Below are 24,151 nucleotides of genomic sequence, written 5' to 3' on the forward strand. Positions count from 1 at the left end.
GTGGACAATCACTTAAATATGAGCCAGCAGTGTGCTGCAGCTGCCAAAAAGGCCAACACAGTGCTGGGCTGCATTAACAGAGGGATAGAATCAAGATCACGTGAAGTATTAATACCACTTTACAATGCCTTGGTAAGGCCACACTTGGAATACTGCATCCAGTTTTGGTCACCACGATGTAAAAAAGATGCTGAGACTCAAGAAAGAGTACAGAGAAGAGCAACAAAGATGATTAGGCTAAAGCATATAAGGAAAGGTTGATGGAATTGGGTATGTCTAGTTTAATGAAGAGAAGGACGAGGGGGGACATGATAGTATTCCAATATCTCAGGGGCTGCCACAAAGAAGACGGAGTCAAGCTATTTTCCAAGGCGCCTGAAGGCAGGACAAGAAGCAACGGATGGAAACTAAGCAAGGAGAGAAGCAACCTAGAACTAAGGAGAAACTTCCTGATAGTTAGAACAATTAACCAGTGGAACAACCTGCCTCCAGAAGTGGTGAATGCTCCAACACTGGAAGTTTTTAAGAAGAGACTGGACAGCCATTTGTCTGAAATGGTATAGGATTTCCTGCCTGAGCAGGGGGTTGGACTAGATGACCTCCAAAGTCCCTTCCAACTTTTTATTATTTATTTATTTATTTATTTATTTATTTATTATTATAAATTCAACCAAATACACAACATATCTTCAGTTCATTGGATGAGCTCTTTTCATCTAACATTATCCATGCTCTTCTAACCCTATGCCTGAGGGAACAACCAGGTTTTCAACAGCTTCCTGAAGGTTAGCAAGGTTGCAGCAAGTCAAATGTTCAGATGGAGATGAAAATGGTAGTCGCCATCACAGAGAAGAGATGCTTCCTAAGTTCTGTCAGATGACATTATTTTACAGAAGATATCTGGAGCATGCCCACTCTGTTGGAGTATGTGGGATGGGCAGAAACAACCAGAAAAAGATACCCCCACAGGGACCTAGTCTTACACCATGCAGACCAGCACCTTTCATTGCACCTTGAAGCCTACTGGGAGCCAGTATAGCAGATTAATGAGATACTATAATGATGTACTGATAAGCACCCATGACTATCTGTGCTGCTGCATTCTGGACCAATTGCAGCTTCCAGAAGGTTTCAAGGGCAATCATGTAGAGCATTGCAGTAATTCAGCCAAGAGGTGACTACAGTATGAGTAATGACAGGCAAGCCTCCTGGTCCAGGTACATACACAATTGGTGCAGTAGACAGAGTTGTGCAAAGAATCCATGGCCACAGCTATCACTTGTCCTGGGAGCAGGATCCAAGGCCCATGAGGACCCCCAGATTGCATACCAGGCCTGAGGAGTGCCTCCCCCTTCAAAAGCAAAGATAGAAAATTTCCATTTCTCAGACGACGCCTCAAACCTCACAGTTACTCAATCTTGCTAAAGTTGAACCCAAGCTTGTTCTTCCCCATCCAGGCTCCAGGCACTAAGAAGTATTGTCAACAGCATCACTTAGATGTCCAGGAGCAAAGATATACAACTATTACAACATACTAATTATACTTCACTCCCTGCTATCAGATGGCCTCTCCCAGCAGTTTCATGTACTTGTTAAACAAGTGGGGAGAGATGGAATCTGAGGCACTCTGCAAATAATAATAAAGGCAGGAGAGATATGTAACACTGTGCCTTCCAGCTGCAAACCCCACTCCATGGCTCAGAAGAATCCATGACCAGTGATATCAAAAACAACTGAGAGATTGAGAAGGTCCAGGTTGGATGCACAATCCTCATCTTGTTCCCTCCATAAATCATCAACAAGTACAACCAAATGCTGTCTGTTATAGCCAGTTCTGAATCCATACTGGAAAAGTCTAGATAATACACTTTCTTGAGAGCCCTATGGAATTGTAGCCTAATCACTTTCTGAACAAACTTTCTTATAAATGAAAGGTTGGAAACTGGATGGAAATTGTCCAGTTATGTTGGAGCCACAACAGAAGAGTTGGCAGAAGCATCCCCTCTCTCAAACCCTTACAAGTTCTTGAAAGGCTTATAAGAATGTGGCTAGAAATGATTAGAATATCAGTATGTGTTAAATCATGATAAAACTGGTGATTTGATTAGCAGATTCTTGGGAAAAATATATGAAAAGTGTTCATCTCATTATTTATCTTTGATTCTAAAATGTGCATTGCCAATTTACTCTTGAACTGGTAGACCAGTTAGAATAGTTCTTCCCAAACCTAATGCTATTCATGTATGTTGGACTACAATGACCATTAACCCACCTACTCAGTGTACATGTGCCGTTTAAAAATATATCATATGTGCTCTATTTCATTATTTGATCTATAATGTCATTTAAAATTAAGATTTGGGTTTTAAATAACCCCGAGGAAAGATTGCAATTTGTTGTCACTTGCAGACTTTATCGGTATTGAAAACACAACGCTCATGTACTGTCTTACTTGACACAGAAGCATTCTTACTGGGGATGTTGTTGTTTTTTAATGGAGTTCCAGTGTTACATCCCTAAACTAGCAAGTTCTTAATGACCCTAGAAAGTGATTGCTTTGATTACACTTTAACGGTATTTGCAAATAAAATCACAAGTAATTAAGGGGAAATCTCCAGGCTTTTGAGCAACTTTGATGCATGATAACTGCCTGATTCAGCTCCATCTAGAGTAATGCTGTGTAGACAAGAGCTACTGAGATCAATAGCAACATAATGATAGTGGCAGAATTAAGTGAGTAACCTGAGAACTATGCCTTCAGAATGCATGCAGCTGCCACAAGCCGGGCCACACAGTGCACTCCTTGCTTCCGTCCTAAATGTTCATCAAAAGACGCCCTGCAGGAAAATGGAGTTAGATGCTCTTTATTGCTGATCGTGTCTCTTGCCACATTTATCAGGGAAATTGGATTAGCAGTTGGCAGCTGCAGGTAGACAAGGTTCTGCAGTGATTAAATATGCAGCTTGGCTGCATTTGTTGTGACAGACCTTTAGTAAATTCTACTGTAAGCACCATCTGTCTAATTTGTATAAAGGCAAACTCCATGCTCTAAGCCACTGCTAAAGAACTAGATTTGTTGCTTTATCGTAAAATCAACTTTTCTACTGAAATCTTTTAAGCACAATTTATTAGGTTAAAGGAGTGTTTTTGTTTGTTTTTTTGTTTAGATCTTAATGAATAAATAATATGTGTAAAGTGCTTTCAGGTACTCTGTTTTGTAAAGGATGAAAATAAAAATAATCTGTTCTGTTCATGAGTAAAATGTTTAGCATTCCTGTTTGCAGGGAGGTGACATTGCTAAAACATCATTTAGAAAATGGCCGGTGACTGCCAAATTCATTTAATTTGTGGCTTCTAATAGTGTTTTCTAATTGGCTTTTATACATCTGAAATGTGTAGTTGAAATATAATTGAGGCAAGATAGCTTATCATTCTTGAACTACATCTGAAATTAGCAATAGGGTTCATAAAGCATATGTTCAGTTTTGTTTTCCAGAAGATGCTAAAAAAAAATACATGGGGACAATTTTCATGTCAAAGCATTAGCTGGGATGGGAAACTCATGTTCCAAAAGGATAGTCTATTTTCCTCAACTCTATTCTCTTAATCCCCTAGATTGGACCTGGAAATTCTGCTCAGTAATATGCTGACTTTCTCTATTTAATGTCAGTGTATTCTGATATTATTTATGATGTGATTAGTTTGAAATAACAAGTAAAACAATGTGTCTGAGGAAGAAGAGTTGTTAAATAGCATCATGCTATTTATAGCTGGTTCACCCAAACTCAAAGCTGTTGAATTATTTAAAATCCTTGATTTCAGCTTGCACACATTAAAAGTTTTCACACTAAGTGCCAAATGTTGCAAACAGCACTTTAACAGAATGATTTTGCTTTGATCCCTGTAGCAGTTCCTGAATAATTTATCACAGGTTATTGCCTTAATTCTGGAGAGGGATAGTGCAATAAAGGCAGATGAAAACACTCCAGTTGAAACACCTTGGGGCCTGCTCATTCCTCTGACATGGCTCTTTTGTTGGAACTATTTAGAGGTTATTAAGACGTGTCTGTAGAATTAAGAGTCTGCTGTAAGGATGAAGAAGACAGCCATCTTAATTCTAAAGACAAAGCACTATGACCCCTCACCTTTTTCTTGGCTGTTATTATAGAGCAGAATTATGAAGGTAATATTATAGCTGCACCCAGAAGTACTACTATACTTAAAAGTCTATCAGACGTTTCCATTATAAAATCCTGTTTTGGGGTGTTGAATGGTATCTTGTCCAGCTAGCAAGTTAGACTGACGTAGACTGTTGCTATATACAGAAATTTCTTGTTCTGTTGATATCCCCTTCCCTATCTCGGAATAACTTTTAAAGCCATGAAACTAGAGTTTTGAAAATCAAAAGATTACTTTTTACATAGTCCCAGAAAAGTAATTTTAAGAATAGTTCTCTTTTTCTTTACAGTTAATTATAAAACATGCAACTTTAATTTGAAAATGAAAATGTTCATAAGTTTGGTTACTAAAAAAATGTGTTTGCATGTTTTTCCATGTTCAGACTTGAAGTATATTTTTTGGATTACTAAGGTATACTACTGAAATGAATCCCACATAAAATTAAAAACATGTGCAATTCGTAAATATAAAATATAACAATGGCAACCAAGGCCATAACAACAAACAACCAAAAGGGGACTCCACTCAACTGGGGGGGGGATGCCTGTGTGTGTGTGGGGGGAAGCCAGCTCTGTTTCCTAAAAGTGAGCAGACCTGTCTGGGGCCTGTCATATATTGGGAGTGGGGAGTGGAAGAGATTGTTCTAAAACCAGGAGTAACCATAGACGAGGCACCCTTTCTAGTCCCATAAGATGGCAGGATTTAAAACGGGGTCCCCAGCCTCTTGTCCACGGACCCAGACCAGTGCGTAGCCTGTTGGGAACTGGGCCATTCAAGTGGCAGGTGAGCGCAGGAAGCTTCATTTACACATGCATAGGACCTAGGACGGTTGCATGCACGAAACCATACTCCGCTGTTGCTGCTGGTCTGTGGAGCCAGAATGGTTGAGGACTACTGATATAAAATACAGAACCTGAATGCAGGTTCTATTGTTCCATTCTTTATATCACCTTTCATGAAAACCCAGCTGATAATGTGAATACAAAGACCTATTTTCATTTTTTTTCAGGCAATGCCATCTTGAATCTATTCTTTTATGTGAATTCAGTTATATGAACCTAGAGCAGTGGTTCTCAACCTGTGGGTCGGGACCCCATTTGGGGTCGATCAACCATTTCACGGGGGTCGCCAAGCAAGGCTGTCCGCCATTTTTTTGTCCGCCATTTTTTTTCCCTTTTCCGGTGGGTGCCTTACCTCCCTTGGGCTGGGCCAGCTGGTGGTCGGCCTGCTCCGTCTCTGCCGCTTGCCAGCTACGCCTCGGCCGGCGCAGGGGGCGGAACCACACATGTGCGGCGCTCCCGGGCAGGGAAAGTCCTCGACTTACGACCGGCTGGGTAGTCCTCGACTTACGACCGGTTTAGTCCTCGACTTACGACCGGTTGGGGTCGCGGCATTAAAAAGGTTGAGAACCACTGACCTAGAGCCATTTTTAAAATCTGCCATAGGCTAATAAATGGGTTATTGATCCTTACATAAGTTTTGGCTGCTGTAAATAACTACATTTATATCCCTACTTTTAGGATGTTGTTTGCTCTCCGCAAGTATTTGTATATTCATGCAGCAATTTTATTACAATATAGAGTAAGCAGGACTTTCTGGATAGTGAGAATGCCATAGTTCAATTGATCTTTATGATTATTTTCATTATTTTAATTTTGGATAACAGTGTTCCATATATTTATCTTATTTGCTGTTTTAAACAGCTAAATAATCCATTGGAATATGATTTCACTTTTTCTCATATACTGTATCAAATATTGTCAAGAGTTTCTCACATGGAAGGGATTAATTCATAGCTTTAAGCTAGTGAAAGTCTAATCATGGTAGAGTAGAGTAGAATAGAATAGAATAGAATAGAATAGAATAGAATAGAATAGAATAGAATAGAATAGAATAGAATAGAATAGAATTCTTTATTGGCCAAATGACACACAAGGAATTTGTCTCTGGTGCAAAAGTTCTCAGTGTACATACGAGTAATATGATAGATATTGTGATCATAAACAATATCATCAGGTGTGGTCAGCCATGCCTATCCACACCTGTAAGTGGATCATAAGCTTTCTAATAGACATGATGATGATGATAGATATTGCTTGTGAAGGGAGAGCATATAATCTCTATGCACATCTTCCTAGTCTATGTCCCTGGAGGCTAGGACAACTACTGTAAAGTGGGGGTTGAGATTTTTCTACTTTGAACTATAGCATAAAGTTTGATTCCCATTTCATGGACTTTGGCCTTAGTTCATGAACCCTAGTTCATATGAATTAAAAGTTCTTCTTTCTCAGTAACTATGTCAGTTGATTTGCCCAAATGTATGCTTGAGTTGTTTGTTCTTATGAAATCTTTGGCTTCAGAGAGACAGAAAGTGTTGAAAGTTGGCACAAGTACTGGGAACTAATTAAAGGAAAATGGGACTTTTGTTCTGGAATTATATCACATTGATATACTTGAATTTTGGAAAAGATCAGAAAGATCTTTTAGAAAGAATAGGCCTTGACTGGATTTTTTAAATAAAGATAATCATTGGAAGAAAAGCTCTTTGAGGTGTTGTCACTCAAATAGCAGGAATCAGGCAGGGTATTATCCTAAGGCTTTTGAGAATATTAAAGTAGCACATTCAGTAGTTTCCCTTTTTTTGAAGGAGTGTTTTCATAAACAAGGCTTATGTTGATGGCTCCTTATAAATATAGTCCTAAAGAACTGTAGTATAATCTGACTCTAGAAAAGCTATACGGTGGTTTGTTCCATGTAGATTGTCTTCTTGGAGATATTAAATTTATGCAGTTAGATGCTCTCAGGAAAACGTTTTTTTACACATCCAGAGTCTCCAACCCACTTTTGGTCAAGGAGACAAGAGGGCATGCCAAGTCAGATGACTACTTCACAAGATCATGGAGGCATAAGACCCATTACACATGGACCTGAAATCCATTGATAACAACCTAAAACAGCTGGCCTAGCTTTATTTATATAGCTTATGGCATAGAGTACATGGTTAATAGTAAAAATATATAAAAGGAGCACATAATACAGTGGTACATGTATGATGGAATATGCAGTCAGTTTTGTAAGGCATAAGGAATTCGAGAAGTTATATATGAGTTGTAGGTTACATTTTGAAATACATTGGTTCATGAGAATAGAATAAGTGTTCTATATATTAATATCTAGACCATTTATTCAATTAATAAGAAAGAGGGACCAGCACCAAATTGTTCATCCTCCTTCTTCTAAAACAACCAATTCAGTGTAGATGATTTACTCCTAAATTAACTTCATTGCCCTCTTCACTTTCTCCCATCTGTCTCTTTCCAATTCCTACTTTCACTCCTGATTTTCAGGAGTCCAACCAACAAATCTAGACTAGCATAAAAATAATCCTCTTCTCTCTTCACTGACAACCAAAGTGGTAAACCTGTTAGTAGTGAGATAATCCTTCATACTGAGGAGCTCCACAGCTGTATTGTTGTCTCAGTTCCAGACTGAAAATATATTTGCTTTTTCTGAATTGCAATTTCTAATTCTGTAAGTTTGGGAAAAAGCAGAGAGCTATTTATCAATAGGCATTTTTCCACTGCTGTGTAGCCTTTGAAAGTTTCATTGTCAACCCTATTATCTTTGTCCTCATGATTGGAAATGTAGTAAAAACTGAAACTGACATACTGAGATTTGCCAGATAATAAAGTTGTTACAGTTCTTGTCATTGGGGATTTCTGGGGATTCATGGGATTTAATGGAAGACATAGTGCAAAAGCAGTTATTTTGATTTTTTTTTTCTGTTTTATTAAATCAAATAGTATCTAAATAAGCAAGCTCCTTTCAGTTTTGCCACATTTCTTAGAAAAAGCTAGCAAGAATTATATACTGCTAAACAAAACAAGGTTGTATTAACCTCCTTCCCCTGTCCATGCTCCTGGCTGCAGATTTATTTATTTTTCCTGTACTGAAGATTGCAACCTAAGCTTGCTCTCATTCCATATGTTTTCAAACTGTTTTCTTGAATTAGCATAACTTTATATGGCTATTTCTAAGTTTCTCCTCAGAAATAAAGGAGAGCTGAATATACTGGCAGCAATCTTTGTCACTCAGACTAGTATAGGTTTTCTCTCTCATTTCTGGCTAGCAGAACGTCTTCATATTCTGTCATGTTCAATCCCAGGAGGAACATCTGTGAAGGACAAACAAGATTGCATCTTTGACATTAGTCAGCTTTCCTTCCCTGTGTCTAACAACCCATTCCCTTTTCTCTCATTCAGTAGCTCAAAAGGGCTGAATCCCGTGAACGCCTATGATGCTTCCTCTTTATCTTCAGTGAGTCGTCTTCTCGCCCAACAATTTTCTTCAGCAAACTACTCTGGAGTTGCCCTTGTATCAATTAGTCTTCAATAGTACCTTATAACTCAGTCCAATATGGGTTAACTAGCCACATTACTGTATAACAGTAACAAATCTTCAATAGGTAACACTGCCTAGATCCATTTTAGGTCCTGCCAGCCATTTATAACCCCTCTATCAAACTTCTCCTTCCAGTCCTTCTCAGAGTTCTTTCTGATGTTCTTAATATTCCTCTTTCTCTTATGGGAACATTTTCCTATGAGAAACTAAGCTATCTGTCCTACTCGTAACTTCCTCATAATCATGTTAATGAAAACAAAGTGGTTTTTTGGGTGTCTGTATGTTGAATAGCCAGCAAGAAGCCATGATTAAATGCAGAGTGTGACAGACGTACACCTGTATATCGCACAACAGTTTTATCCTTGAGAATTAAGCTCCATGTAATCTAATCTTACAAAGCTCCAGGAGAGCTCATTTTGATGTAGAGTAGTTCACTATATTGACCAGAACACCTTATCTGGTCACCTTTCTTCTTTTGATAGTTGATGTTACTGTGACATTTGGCGGTGTCCCTCCAATTTCTCTTTTTGCCCATTCAGAATTATGGTTTAATTATATCATTGGCAAGTTCTGGAATGGAGAAAACGTTTTCTTTTGTAACTTTAAAAACAAAATCAGGGTAACTATTTGGACTGAATTGTGTATATTGAGTTGAAATGGGTTTTTCACATTTTACATGATATATTACTTAAGTATTAATCTAGATAGATTTTCCTATGCTCTTATCATGAATTAACTGTGCTGGAGAAGTTACATGAACCCAGAAAGGTGATCTAATATAATATTTTTTTTATTAAGAGTGACCTATGATTAAAAACTACTTTGGGCTTACTGTAATAACAGTACTACAAGCAAATTTTGCATATCTTACAAAAAAAAATATAAGATTTACATTCAAATAATTCCTATGTACAGAAAAGTTAGTATGGTAGTAAACCTACCCATATACTGATCATAATACCAATTGTCATTCTTTTCTTTTGAGGTTTCTGAAATTAAACAGCCAGTTCTGATATCTTAACTGGTTATTTAAAACATCTTCAAGAAAGGAGATACCCATGAACCTTGAACTCTATGTATGATTTTTAGGAAATATCTGCTAAATGGTTTCAGCATCTCTTCAATAACAACAGTCAACATTTAAAATCTGAAACATTTTAAACTAATATTTTCAGTGCATTTATTATTAATGTGTTGAATATACTCAGTAATATTTATGGAAATTTATTCATGTTTCCTGCTCATCAACTACTTTTAGTTGAAACATAAAATGAACTAATGCATTTTCTTCAAATTATTTTGAGTGATGATCAAGTTAGAAAAGTTTCATCTATAAAAAAAACCCCAATTTAACAAGGAGGGGGAAATGCCATACATTTTAATAAATGTACATTTCCAGCTTTAAACTATTACATGATTTTATATCTGATATTTAAACTCAGTTACATTATTCTGTGGGAGCCTTTATTACATATTTGTAAACATTTGATGAATATTAACATTTAAGAGGGAGACTTAAGCTCTAGCATTCTTTAGAGGGGAAAAAGACATTTACACTAATGAATTAAAATCAAATATTGTGCTCATTACTGGTTGATCATTACTCCATCTGCTCAGTGCTAACGTGAAAATCAATTACTGTGTTTCTTTCCCACTGACAGCGTATGTTGATCGGACTGGCAAGAGATCTTCGAGGGATTGCCTTTGCTCTGAACACAAAGACCAGCTACACCATGCTGTTTGACTGGATGTATCCTTATTACACTATGACAATACCAGTTCTGTGCACAGAGGGATACCACGTCCTTTGCATTCGTTTAATAGCATGGCACAGTGGGGAAGAGGAAACAAAGCTAAACGAACTAATATGTAATCAGCTAAAATTACAGTACAGTTGCACTCATGCCATTAACTGGGAAGGCAACATTTGGAGAGAGACCACAAAAAGGTCACTTTTTTTGGGTGGGGGGTTGCACCACACTTAATCCCTAAATGTTCTCCTGCCCTTTTGAAACCCTGCAGCGCTTTAATAATTCTATAGCCCTTTAATTTACGATGTGATATGTCTCTGCTTAGTTAAAAGTATGTATAAGTTATCCCGTTGTACACTTAATTTTCCTATACTTATTGCAGGAATCATATTTAGATGCATTGATTTCATTTCATTTGATGCTATGCCGTCTCATATTACATCGTAAATGATTTAGGCTAGCAAAACTTTCAGATTTTGATTGTGTTCTCTGTTTTATTTTAATAGAAGGCAAAAATTGATTTATATCCTATCAATGGATTATTACTTGTGATTGGATTATCGCTTTTCTATTTAAGAGCCAAAAGTAACAATTTGTGTAACTTGATTACTAATGTTAGTTAGTGCAGAGGTCCCCAACCTTTTGAGCACCAGGGACCGGTTCCATGGAGAGAGGTTTTTCCGCGGACCGGAGGGTGCGTGGTTTTGTGTGCTGCCTGCATCTCACAGATAAGGCTTTGCTTGTTTGTGCGGATTGGTTGCTGGCATGCTGCGGCCCGGTACTGGTCCACGGACCGGGGATTGGGGACCCCTGAGTTAGTGCATATGATTTTCAAGAAAAAAGTAGCCATATATCTCCTCAGAATCTTCTAATTGGTCTCCCTTAATGAAATCAACAGAGCTTGTGTTAGGGTTCATCCAGTTGGACCTCACATTTACTGAGAACTTCAAAGAGTAGTTTAGACAGGGCAGTGTTCCATTTTGACTTTGTTTGAAATCACCTCAAACAATATTTGATTTTCATTCTAACTTGTATAAAAACTCTTTAAAATAAGGTCTCCTTTCTTACTACTAAGATATTTTAAAGCTATTACAAAAGCTAAATTTTAAAAACAAATATATAAACAAAAATTAAAATAATATAGAGCAATTATTTTACAGCAAAATTAATACAAAACAGTAAAAGATGCACAAGTCTCCAGCTGTTCTGCTAAACGGCTTTCTTTCTATAAGCTACCTCAGTTGAATAAATGTTTATAAGAAACTAAAACACTCTTAGAAACACTTGATCTCCTTTGAATTTTCAGTTTGGATAAACAGCTTTGAATGTGATTTTTGTCCACTAGATGGCAAAAATGAGTAGAATCCATAATATTTCTTAGTTGATCTTTGACCTGGGAATCATTATATATATGGAGATGTTCTCTTTTAATGTTTAGAAGTATATAGCTGAGCAAGAAGAACATTAACGTTATCCTGCAAAATGGAATTGTTTGTAGCAGGCTTGCTTATACTAATTGGGTTTCCATAACAAATCAGACTCCTTGGAAAAAGGCCAAAGGCTTTTCATAATTGTATTGACAAGAAAATGAATATGATAAATGGTGTTCATTCAGTTGAGAAAAGATTTATAGTTTCTCCCCCTGGGCAAAGGATGAAGAGCAAATATGTGTAATAATAAAAAAAAATCTGTTACAAAGTTGTAACAAATTTGATCTCTCATAAAGCTTTATTAAAATATCTCAAAATATGTTAAAGGCATTTCTGATAGTAAGCTATAGATTCGGCTTGGTGTATTCCTCTATGAAAAGGAAAATAAGGATGAAGAATTAAAAATATAAATATGAAAGTCATACATTTCTCCTGAAATATTGATATGTCAAACTGTCTGACTCAGGGGTTCCAGTTCAGAAGTTGATTTGTCTTGGTTAGTCAATAGGGTATATTGGCTGTATAGAGCATGCCTAAACATATAGAAGCAGTATTTTTTTTTTAATAAAAATATGTGCCTCAGAACCTAAAAAATTATAATGCAGTGACTGAAATATTTTTCCATAGTTTTATAGTTCCATATTTCATTTAATAAGTTGTACATCTTTTGAGGCTTTAGTTAAATTTAAATGCTTTGCTACAAACAATTCAGTTTCTTAATTTCTGAAAGTTCAAGCAACACGTAGCCAACATAGCAGAATAAGGCTCAAACATCCATTTACAAAAGCACTGTAATCGGTGGAATTGGTAAAACTTACTTCTAATTACCGGTAGAAGAATATAACCTGTCAGTCCCTTGACTCTTTTCTACTACTCGCTACAATTTTCCACGTATGAAAACATAAATATTTCATTCAAACAGCTTCTTTCTCTTTATTTCTATTACTATATAGCCTTTCTAAATGTTCAGGAAGCTTTAGGTAAGATGCAGGTTTTGCTGTAGTCACTTCAGAGCAAATTCTGCTTTACTGTATTTCAGAGAGCTATAGAATAATAGGTAGATCACATAATGGTAACTCATAGTTTGTTTTTTGCTTAGTGTACTGTGTGGACCCACACATTGTGGCTTGGCATTATATTGTTGTTTTTAAATCCTGGCTTAACCATAGATTTTTAAACTCAACCAAGCTCTGTAGACATGCTTGATTCAATGTGAGATTCAAACAAATCGAGTGCATTTTGTTCCTGGAATTGCAAACGTCCCTTCTCTGTCTGTGCAAGGCTGCATCACAAGAATTTGTTAGAAGACTGCTCCCCTTGGAGTTCAGTTCCTCACTTTGTTTCATAGAATTAGAAGGTACCTGAGAGGTCATCCAGTCCAACCCCTGCATAATGCAGGATTCACTATATCATCCCCAATAGATGACTATCCAGTCCCCATTTGGAAACCTCCAGTGAAAGGGAAGAAATCATTCTGTGTGGTATTCTATTCCACTAATCGATAGTTCTTACTGTCAAGTAGTTCTTCTTAATGTTTAATTTGTATCTTTGACATTCCATCCCATTAATTCTAGTCTTGCTGTCTGGAACAAATCTCCAGCCCTCTGCAGTATGACAGCCTTTCAGATATTTGAGGACAACTAATATGTCCATTCTCAACCTTCTCAAGCTAAACCTACCTAGGTCTTTTAACCATTCCTCATAGGACTTGGTTTCCGATCCTTTCATCATCTTGTTAGCTCTTGCTTCAGTTTATCCATGTCTTTTTTCAGCTGAGGTGTGCAGAACTGAACGCAATACTCCAAGTGAGGCCTGACCAAGGTAGAATAGAGCAGGATGATATTTCCCATGATCTGAATTCTTTGCTCCTCTCAGTGTTTCTAAATATGCCATTGGCCGTGTTTACTGAGAGAGCCCTCTGGTTCCTGTATCAAAGGAACGATCTTTAGCATTGATTGGTTGTGAATGGCAAGCAGTATGCTGATGGTTTTAACATTAACAGTTATAGGAACATTTCTTTTGTAGACTTCTGTCATATGATGCAAGGGTGTAGAAAGTATTTTTCTCTTAAATTTTCTTCATAAAACTTGATGACATGATGGGACGGTGTACTTTGGTGAAAGTTAGTTAGACTCTATGAATAACATGTAACTTTCAGATCCAAGAGCAAATTTTTAAAAAAAAATTAAAGTAAAACTGAATATTTTACTGTAAGAATTTAATGGATATGCAACTAAAGGTCTTTCAGTGTATATTAGGTCTTTATATTATTAGTATTTTGGCTTTGCTTTAGTAAAAAGTTACAAAAACTAAAGAAAAGACCGCAATTTTAACCATGTTTTTAATAAGCTTTTAAGTTGTACATGATGCACGTCATTTATTTTGAATCTTTAACATAACTTATAAAAGCTACCCATCATATCTGCCCATTCTTCAAACAGCTGTTGAACTGTGGTATCGTGAACCAGCATGTACAACTCCAATCTTGAAGCTTATGGCTGAGATGATGCAAAACAGGTACAGTTGTTCCCATTTCATTGGCTTGATAGTTCTCTCACCTACGTCATCAACTGCAGGATTTGCCTCAAAATAAAATTTTGTATTACTAGAAACCATATTTGTGGAGATTTTGTACAATCAAACTAATGTTGAAAAGCTGCACTTACAGCTATATATTCATAGACCTTTTAAGCTACTTAATGTAGCACAGTCCTATGCAAATTCATTCAGATTAAGTTTGAAGAAATTTAAATCAGATCTGTGATTTTATCTGTATTTTTCTGATTTTTTTTCTGTTCTAACTCACTGCAACAAAATGGTGGAGATAAATTACCTTGTTGGTCTCCTTGCAAATAATGCTTTCTCTTGACTACCATGAATATAGAATACTGGCTGGGGGATTCTGGCTGACCAGGGAATTCTGAGAGCTGATGTCCGTCCATCTTAAAATTGCCAAGGTTGAGAAACACTGATATAGAGTGATTTGGTATAGAAAGCCAATCATGATTGCCTGATTTCCTTGATAGACATCCACACACAATGGATACACCCTTTAAGAAAGGGAGCCTAGTCTACTTTAGTTCTGAGAAAGTATTCCATTATTAGAAAACAATGGACAATTTACTGCATAATTCCTACAGAAATATTGGCCACAGTTATCCTACCTTCGTGTGAGTAACAGTCATTTTTCCTTCTTTGAACTTGAATAATAGAACTTTTCAATTATCGTCCTACACTTTTTAATGTGTCACATAATGGTTAGGCTGAGAGGGCACCATTTAGAATAACTGAATTTGCACTCAAAATATTGTTGTAAACTAAATGTGTATTTCCAAATATATTTGATTTTTTTTTTAAAGGAGAAAGTTCTACATTTAAATGGTTGAACTAATTGTCACAAACAGATGAGCAATCATAGTCAAAATTGAAAACAGTTTTTCAGTATTCTAAGTCAACTCAGTCTAAACATTCAGTGAATATGTTTTATATATGACACATCTTAAATGAATACCAGGTGATTGGATGACTTTAATTTTGGGTGATTTTAACATTGACCTATATTAAGCCTCTCTAAACAGGCTTTTAAACGGAGGTTTTATAATAATAATATAGCTTTAAAGGAAAAAGGTACAAGAGAAACCTTTACAAATCCAAGCAATTCTAAACAAGACAAAGAGGTATTAGATTAAGTCTCCAAAGGAAGGAAAGCTCATTGAAATACTTTGCATATTCATTATATTAATTTACCTATTGGTATTCAGAAAGTCTATATTGTTCCCATTAGACATCATCATTGGGGATGGGTTTGCTTTTTCTTGAGTTGTGTACAGCATTAAGTTTTACAGGTTAAAATGCATAGTACAATACACTTTGACATGGTGGAAAAATGTTACAGAGCATTAAATTGTGCAATATGATAAAATGGAGTTGCTTCCATTATTTATATCTGCCAGATGTTACTCTTTTGTACTTTGTAGAATAGAAAGTATTATAAAGCATTCCTTATGCGTCACAAAATCCTAGCCTCTGTTAAGAAATTCAGAATTTCTGGAATTTTAAGAACATTTCTCTAATTTGTCCATCTAAAACAATAAGACATTTTGTTGCATTTTTTCATTTAGGAAATGTCTGAAATACGGTAGCAAGAGAACACAACACACGGACAGTAGGCACTGCCTACTTTGACTTTGAAACAAGTTTATTTCTTCCTAATAGTTTCTTTTGCAACCAGTCTATTTGCATTACAACATACTTTTTAAAAACCTAACAGTCTAAATTTAATTACTTTCTTAGAAAATGAATTTTGATTATTAACATTAGTTTGGTCTAGTGTGGTTAAAGTGCTGGCCTAAGAACCAGGAGATGGTGAATTCTTGACCCATCTTAGCCATGAATGCCAGCTGAATGACTTTGGGCTAGTCTCTCTCTTTTCGCCCAGCCTACCTCACAGGGTTGTTGTGGGGAAAATAGGAGAACAAAGGAGCATTAGGATGTTATCTGCCTTGAGTTATTTATAAAAAAAATAAAGGCAGGATAAAAATTTTATTTTATGACTGGTCTATTCCAGAATGAAACCATAATAGTTAAATATTTGCTTAGTTATTTATATTGAGTTGTGTCTTAAGAGTAATATTCTTAAAGTTTGAGTTTCTGCTCCTGATATCATTTGCCATTCTCATTGCTTATGGTGTGACACCTATATATGTTTCTTCTTTATCCTCAGATCCTGAACAAGCTTTTAATCCTTCCTTCAAAATCTTGTGTACTTTCTCTCCCCTGCGCATATCTCTGTACTTGTATATTTTGAGGCATCACCTGATATCTCTAGCTCTACTATCCTTAACTGTCCTGCTCCCTGAAGCAATCTTATACATGCTTCTTCTTTTGATTTCCCAAAATGCCACAGCTCCTTCACTTCCTTCAAATCAATTCAGAACTCATCTGTTCCATGAATGCTTTCAAAGCTTCATCACCAAAGGAAGATGGTGTTATTTCTGTTCTCTGTACCTAAATAACAACATCATCTTTCTTTATTCATCACTATCTCTGTTCTGTCCCCATTCATGTTATTTATTTTGTCACTTTTTCCTAGGTGGTAAGTCCTTGAGATCCACATCTTTATTTGCTTGTTTGCTTATCTATATATGGCATTGTATATAAAAGACAACTTTTTCTCACTTTGTCAAGGCGATTGTTTCTAATTCATTTTGCCATGATATCCAAGCAGGAAATCTAACTGTATTACTTGCTAAGCTTCACAATCAATCTTGTGGAGCTAATTTATATATTAAGGTTGATATGAAACATTTTTCCTGTCTTGTGGGAAGTTCATATTGTCTTTATTTTCATCAGTCAGCACCCACTTCAAACATATTTATTTTTAGACTTAAAGGAGCTGTATCTTCCCTGGAGTCCAAATGTATGCTGGTAACGGTTTTCTGGGTACATGAAGGTTGAGTAATCAGACTCAGATTTAGTTCAAGAAGGATCAACATTTAGGCTTAGAGGTTATGAGGCTCTCTTTTTGAAGCTTGTACACTTCCTCAAACATAATTAAGGAGACTGCATCTCTATGAAGTAACTTTTAATGTATTAAAAAAATATCACATTTATATGATGCTGACATAAGGGTGATATTTGCTAATTAAACTATTTAACATTTACTTATTCAATTTATATTGAATTGATGTAATGATTCCCCCATTCATTCCCATCAGTGAACGAGTACAGAATAGCATGACTACTAGTCTTGTTTCCAGTTACATATATTTGAGAGAAAATCTGGAACATATGCATTTATTCCTTCACACCTACAAAAGTTCTGATTAGAAAGTGTTTTGATTGCCCAGAGAATCTATAGATAAACAGCTTGATGCACATTCTATCGAAGTTGTGAGTGGTTGGGCCCAACAGTTACGCTAATATTGAGGATAAAAATGTTGAATATTCTTACTTTGGATGATGAATAAACCTTAGATTTAGGCTTAATTTGAATAGGTATTTGTAGAATAATGAAAATTACTGTCATTCGAGCAGCTGTATTTTTATGTCTAAATCATACTGCTTGCTTTTGTATATAAATTATGATACTTTATACTCAATGTAATACATATGATTACATGTTTTTGAAAGATTTGAAGTGCATTTTTAGAGAACGGGCAAAAAGCTTAGATTCAGGATTATTCTTATTTATTCTAATAATCTATTAAAAAAAGATCAGAGAGACATGATGGAGATTTATTATAGCGTGAGGACATTAATTAGTGCTTTGGTGAACTTTTCAAGACATTTAAAGAGCTAAATCCATAGTAGCAAGATAATGCATAGACAGATAGAAAGTATTTTGTTGATTCTAATTGTCTTTGTTTCTAGATGCCCCATTCTCTTGTCCTCTTCCTTCCCCTCCCTTTCCCATCCCAATCATTTCCTTCACATAATACACAAATTGCATGCTTTGTCCATGTGTTGTGAGTAAATGATTGACTGGAAAAATGATTATGCTAGGCAAGATAAAGAAAAGCTTAAAAGACAAGACAATAGATAAGCTGGATAGAGAGTATCAAAGAAATTATTGGGATGTTTTGGGAAGAGCTACTTGTTACTACATGAGGCTAGATGAAATGACAAGCATTTGTCCATACAATCAAGTTTAACTCAAAACATACCTATTATTTTGCTTCTATGATGCCTCACTGGTTATTTTTGTCATACTTTTTTCTGTTTAGGATTATTTTCTCTGCTTCTGCTAACCATACAACCTCACCAAGCTTGTTGAAATCTAAATAGCTCCATTTTGGTTATATAGCTCTCATAATTCAGGAGTTGAATTACTATTGATACACATTCTAAGTGCTTGTTTCATCAGTTTATATAAAGATATGTTGCTACTTTTTTCCTCAGATCTCAGCGTTTAAATTTTGATGTGTCATCTCCTAATGGAATTCTCCTCTTCAGGGAAGCTAGTAAGATGATTTGCACTTACGGTGAGTTACATATATATTTTTGTACACTTAATAAGAAAAAGCACTTCCTTCTAATTAAACAGGACCTGACTTTTAAAAAATACTTGCATTCATGGATCCAGTTGTGAGAATTTATGGTATAGGATGTCAGTGGACAGCAGATCACTTTGGGCAGAAGGTGAAATGCATTCCTGAAGAGCAATCATTATTCTCTATAACATTACAGTTGATTGATTGATGCTATACTTATCAATTTGAAAGCCACCCAGAAATATAGCAAAGTTTTCTACATACATACACATTTGTACGTACATTAAAAGAAAAAGGATAATTTAAGGAGAGAGGAGAATTAGAAAGGAGGTTGAAACAAAAACCTCTTTTTCCCATGTTATTTCATCTTTCAGCAGAATACAAAATGAGATATTTCAAAGGAAGAGTTCTGGGGGGAAAAAAAGAATCTTAAAGGAATATTTCTCCTACACGTGAACCCAAAAACATTGGTAGAAGTTGCATGAGGAATGAGAATAGCTTGAAATATTTTGTGGTAGTTGCATTTAGATTAATTATTGTAAGAAAGCACGTAGTTTCATGTAAGTTAGGCTAAGAGATTAATTGTGGCATAAGACTTCTTAAATTAAAATTAACTTCATCAAATCTACGCACATTAAAATTAGCAGATTTACTGTAATTATTTCTAGGAAATACAGTAATAGTTCAGATAAGGTGTAGATCTACTTCATAGATTTGTAGAATAAGAATCTTAGAGTTGGAAGGAGCTCATTTAGGCCAGGGCTTTTCAACCTTTTCACCCATTGTACCACTTTTAGGATATGGCAATATCCGAGTACCACCAGTTGCCTAGCAAGGTATCAAAAACTTGATGACAAAAAAAAGGAAAAAAGTGATAAAGTACAGGTAGTCCTCGACTTACAACAGTTCGCTTAGTGACTGTTCAAAGTTACAATGGCACTGAAAAAAGTGCCCCCCAAGCCATAGCCGAGCAAGACACCTGCCTGCCCCCGCCCGGCAGCGCTCTTCCTCCTGTCCGAGGTTTTCATTGTTGTGAGCATTTCTGTTGAGGATTGGCAGCGGGGGTGGGGTGGGGGTGTTTGGTTTTTATTCCCCCCCGTCTGCTGGGTGTTTGCAGCAGGTTTTGGTCACTTCACATGACCCTGGGACACTGTGACCGTCATAAATATGAATCAGTTGCCAAGCATCTGAATGTAAATCACAAGACCCTTGAGATGCTGCAACCTTCCAGCTGATTGGTGGTGCTTCAGCTGGAGCCTGGCACTGATCCTGGCGCTTCCGCTGAGCCCTGACAGCCCCGAAGAAGCACCAATCAGCTGGAAAGCGGCACTGATCCTGGTGCTTCCACTGAGCCCTGACAGCCCTGCAGCCGTCTCTTGCTCAGGCTTGTGCGGTGCTGCCACCGGTTCAGCTCATTCCCCTCCCCTGCTACTTCTTTTCTAGGATGGTCGCGTACCACCTGCCAGGTGCCAATGTACCACAGGTGGTACCCGTACCACTGGTTGAAAAGCCCTGATTTAGGCCACTGAGTCCAATCTTCCTGCTCAGTGCAAGAATTTTGAAACATCATTAACAGTTGGCTCTCTAACTTCTGCTTTAACATGTCCAGTGAAGAGAAATCTACCATCATTGAATACTGTAAATTGTTTTTATAAACATTCAATTAAAATCTGTCTTCCCCCAACTAAAATCCATTATGAGTGGTCAAGAACAAGTACTGATCATTTTTCATGTGATATAAATCCAGAATGCTACCATATCCTCCTTCATTTATCTCTTTTCAAGGCTAAAGATTCCTGCTTCCTCTTTATGAAACTGAGCTTCTAATCCCATAATGATCCTAATTGACCTTTTCTGAATAAGTCTAGCTTATTTGAATCCTTCTTAAAATGTGTTGTGCCGAGAACTGGACTCAGTATTCAAAGTGGGATCTAATCAGTACAGGATATACTGCAAATGTATTCTCCTGTGTTACTATTGATGCAAGTTCATTTGCTGGTTTTTTGCAGCCATATCACATTGCTAACTCATGCTCGGTTTGTAATCAACTGCTAATTGAGGATATTTTCCCAGATATTGTCACATCATGTATTCTTCATTTCATATCTGAGCATTTGATTTTTGCTTTGAAGAATTTTGCATTTGTTCGATAAATTTCATTCTGTTACTTTAACTCATTTCTACAATCAATTAGTTTTGAACTTTATTTCTATCTTTAAGAGCATTAACAATCCTACAAATTTAATACACATTTCCTTCACTTTCTTTTCCAAGTCATTGCTGAGACTATTGAAAACTACAGGATCTACAATAGAAATCCATGCCTGCTCTCCACTTTCAGTTTATTGAGAAACTGTTGATGAACACTTTTTGAATATGTGTTTCAAGATGGCAACATATCTGTTAATAGCCATGCCTCCATCCCCTATTAACCAGCTTGCTAAGTAGAATGTTATGTACTAGTTTATCAGTTGTTGTGCTATATCAAGGGTATATTACATTTGCAGATTATATATAGTATAATCTATTAAAGAAGTTAACCAATCAAAAAAGGAGATAACATTAGTCTGGAAAAACTTGTTCTTGACTAATTCATGTTAATCTGGTATTTTGCAACAGTATTTCAACGTGCTTAGATCACTTTGTGATTCACTATAGTATCCAGATACTGATATCAGATTAACTGGCTTGTAGCTGAATCCATCTTTCCCTTTTCTTTAATGACAGAGGCAGTATTTGTCCTTTGGTCATCTCACAGTTCATTTAATCTCCAGGAGCTCCCAAGGAAAGAATATGTGTTTTTGTTCAAACATCTATTATTTTCCTTGATATCTTAGGATGCAGTATATGTCCTGTTTCCTGGCAGTGTTCAATCAGTCTCAAGGTCCAACTCTGTCCATTTATCCTTTTTTTCCTACTTATTAGGTGAAATATATATTCTTGTAGAGAAGATTGATTCAAATTAGAAATTCAGCTTTTTTTCCTCTGTGTTCAGGTTTATATTGTTTTTTATGTGCAGCTACAGTATATTGACTGCTTCTGTTGTTTTCCTCTCCTGCCCCTGCTCCAGGTTGTTGCAGTTGTGTTATTATTGTCTTCTTTTTTAGGAATTACCACTCATTTTGAACTTTTCTATCCATTAACATCCATTCACTGCAGGATTGTAGGATCCTACAGATTTCTCTGAATTTTTTTCAATCCACTTTGTTGAAGTCCACTACATTTAGTTCTGTAATAATAATTCCAGCACTTACATGCTAATTTTCCTTCCAAGCTTTCTCCACTTCGTTGTTTAAGCCTTCTCTGTTGGATAGGGATAGTATTGTCCCCTTACTTTTCACCCAAATTTCAGTTAATCAGTAAATACAAGTTCATTAATTTAGATTTCAGAGTTAATATGAAGTCTTTTCAAATACGGTGTAGTTCTACCTCTATTTCTATTTCTTAGGTTCCCTTTATTTCAAAAATGTGCCCTTCAACTCCTATTTTAAAACCATCCCTTTAGCTCTGCCATCCTGTCTGCTAAACCTTTTTTGTCTTTTTGTACTATGAGATTAAGGTTATGCTGTCTATTTCCCGTACTGTGTACATTATTTACAGACAACAAAAGCCATGGAGTTACAAGCCAGTGCTCTTTCTCATTTTTCATGGAGAAGTTTAATAGGCACCATTACAAGAACCTTCCCACTGGGTAAATCCATTCACATGCCAGTATGAGGTTCAGCAACTTAGACAGAGGTGCCACTGTCTTAAATACTGCACAACAATAGCATGCCTAATTGGTCCTTGAGCCTGACTACATAAACAGGGCCTCATATTTAGTCCTTTGTGAAACACTATTCTTATAGGCCACAATACAACCCCTTTTGTCTCATGTTAAAGCTCTGGGAAAAACATCAAGTGAAAAATCTTGTAACCTTGTTAACCAGTCCCATTTAGCAGGCTAGCTGCCCTGCTGAGACGTAACAGAAGTTTCTTCTGTTTTCAGAGACAGGCAGATAGCAATAGCACTTAGACTTATATACCGCTTCACAGTGCTTTATAGTACTCTCTAAGCAGTTTACAGAGTCAGCACATTGCCCCCCAACAATCTGAGTCCTCATTTTACCGACCTTGGAAGGATGGAAGTCTGAGTCAACCTTGAGCCAATGAGAATCGAAGGAATTGAACTCCTGGCAATTTGAACTGAGTTAGCCTGGATTATTGCATTCTAACCACTGCGTCACTATGGCTCATATCAGATCAACATACAATGCATTATAGTGGTTCAAATCAGAGGTTATCACTAGATGAGTAACTTATAAAGCCGAAATATATTGCAGTACAGTGCTGTGACAGATTTCTGTCTGTGTAGTGGACAGTTGCACACATTTCTGTGCATAATACTATCTCCAAGGAGAGTAAGGTGAATTTCTTTTTTATGGTGTACTGGGGCATCTTTCCCTATGTTGAACAAAAAATGATACAACAATGGTCAGCCTAGATCAGTGATGGTGAACATTTTAGAGACCGAGTGCCCAAACTACAACCCAAAACCCACTTATGTATTGTCAAGTGCCGGGTGGGCATGGCTTCGGTGATAACAGCAGACTGGGTGGGACTAAAATGTTCAATCAATCAATTCCAACTTTGCGAGATCTTTTTTTTTCCCGCAAGAAGTTGAAATTGATTGATTGATTGAACCTTTTTTTTTTTTTTTTGCACACGGCGGTGGAGGCCTAAAGCGAAAAGGTTTTATAAAATCTAGCTGAAGGCCTAGGACTGAGGCAACGGCGCGCGTGCCCACAGAGAGGGCTCTGCGTGCCACCTGTGGCACGCGTGCCATAGGTTCTCCACCACGGGCCTAGATCTTTAGGGGGAAAAAACAGGTTGATTTCATAAAGATAAAAGAATGTAGATTGACAAAGTCTGAACTTCAAATAAAAAAAACTGCAAGTTGGCATTGGCTACCCTTCTACACATTTATATCTGTGGTGAAAATGAGTACTTCTTTGTGTATTTTGTTTGGGAGCTGGGGCAGGAAGCCCATTAAAGATTGTGAATCTGTCCTATTATTCAAGATTCTCCAGCAGTTCAGAAATATTTTTTTCTCAATTCTGGTTATTTGAAGAGGCAAAAATGTCCTCCTTACATTTTCAGATATACTGTATGTATCACAATCTAAAATTGTGCTGTTTTTTTTCTGAAGCATTGATAGAAACCCTATGACCTTTGAAATTATTGGTTACATCCTAGAAGGCCTATTGAGACTGTTCCATTCTCAATCCCACTAACAACTCCCTGATGCTTGAAATTTTAACTCCTATAATCCTTGCTAGCCTGGATCTGAACAACCTGGAAGTAATTAGGCTTTATCAGGTGTATCTAAATGGAGCAAATACAACTGATATTGGCAAAA

At 36.6% G+C, this 24,151-nt stretch overlaps 1 protein-coding gene across 1 annotated transcript in view; it reads left to right on the forward strand.

Annotated features, from left to right (window-relative positions):
* The window catches only part of LOC107287454 (ran-binding protein 17-like), a 78,559-nt gene that overhangs the window by 9,845 nt on the left and 44,563 nt on the right, over nt 1–24,151 (forward strand). Inside the window, exons 4-6 of the mRNA XM_015815974.1 lie at nt 10,242–10,330; nt 14,171–14,278; nt 18,662–18,744. Coding sequence (XP_015671460.1) covers nt 10,242–10,330; nt 14,171–14,278; nt 18,662–18,744 — 280 coding nt within the window. The remainder of the gene's footprint in view (nt 1–10,241; nt 10,331–14,170; nt 14,279–18,661; nt 18,745–24,151) is intronic.

This window comes from Protobothrops mucrosquamatus, unplaced genomic scaffold (genome assembly GCF_001527695.2).
Source record: "Protobothrops mucrosquamatus isolate PMUCROS unplaced genomic scaffold, P.Mucros_1.0 scaffold391, whole genome shotgun sequence".
In the NCBI taxonomy this organism is placed as follows: Eukaryota; Metazoa; Chordata; class Lepidosauria; order Squamata; family Viperidae; genus Protobothrops; species Protobothrops mucrosquamatus.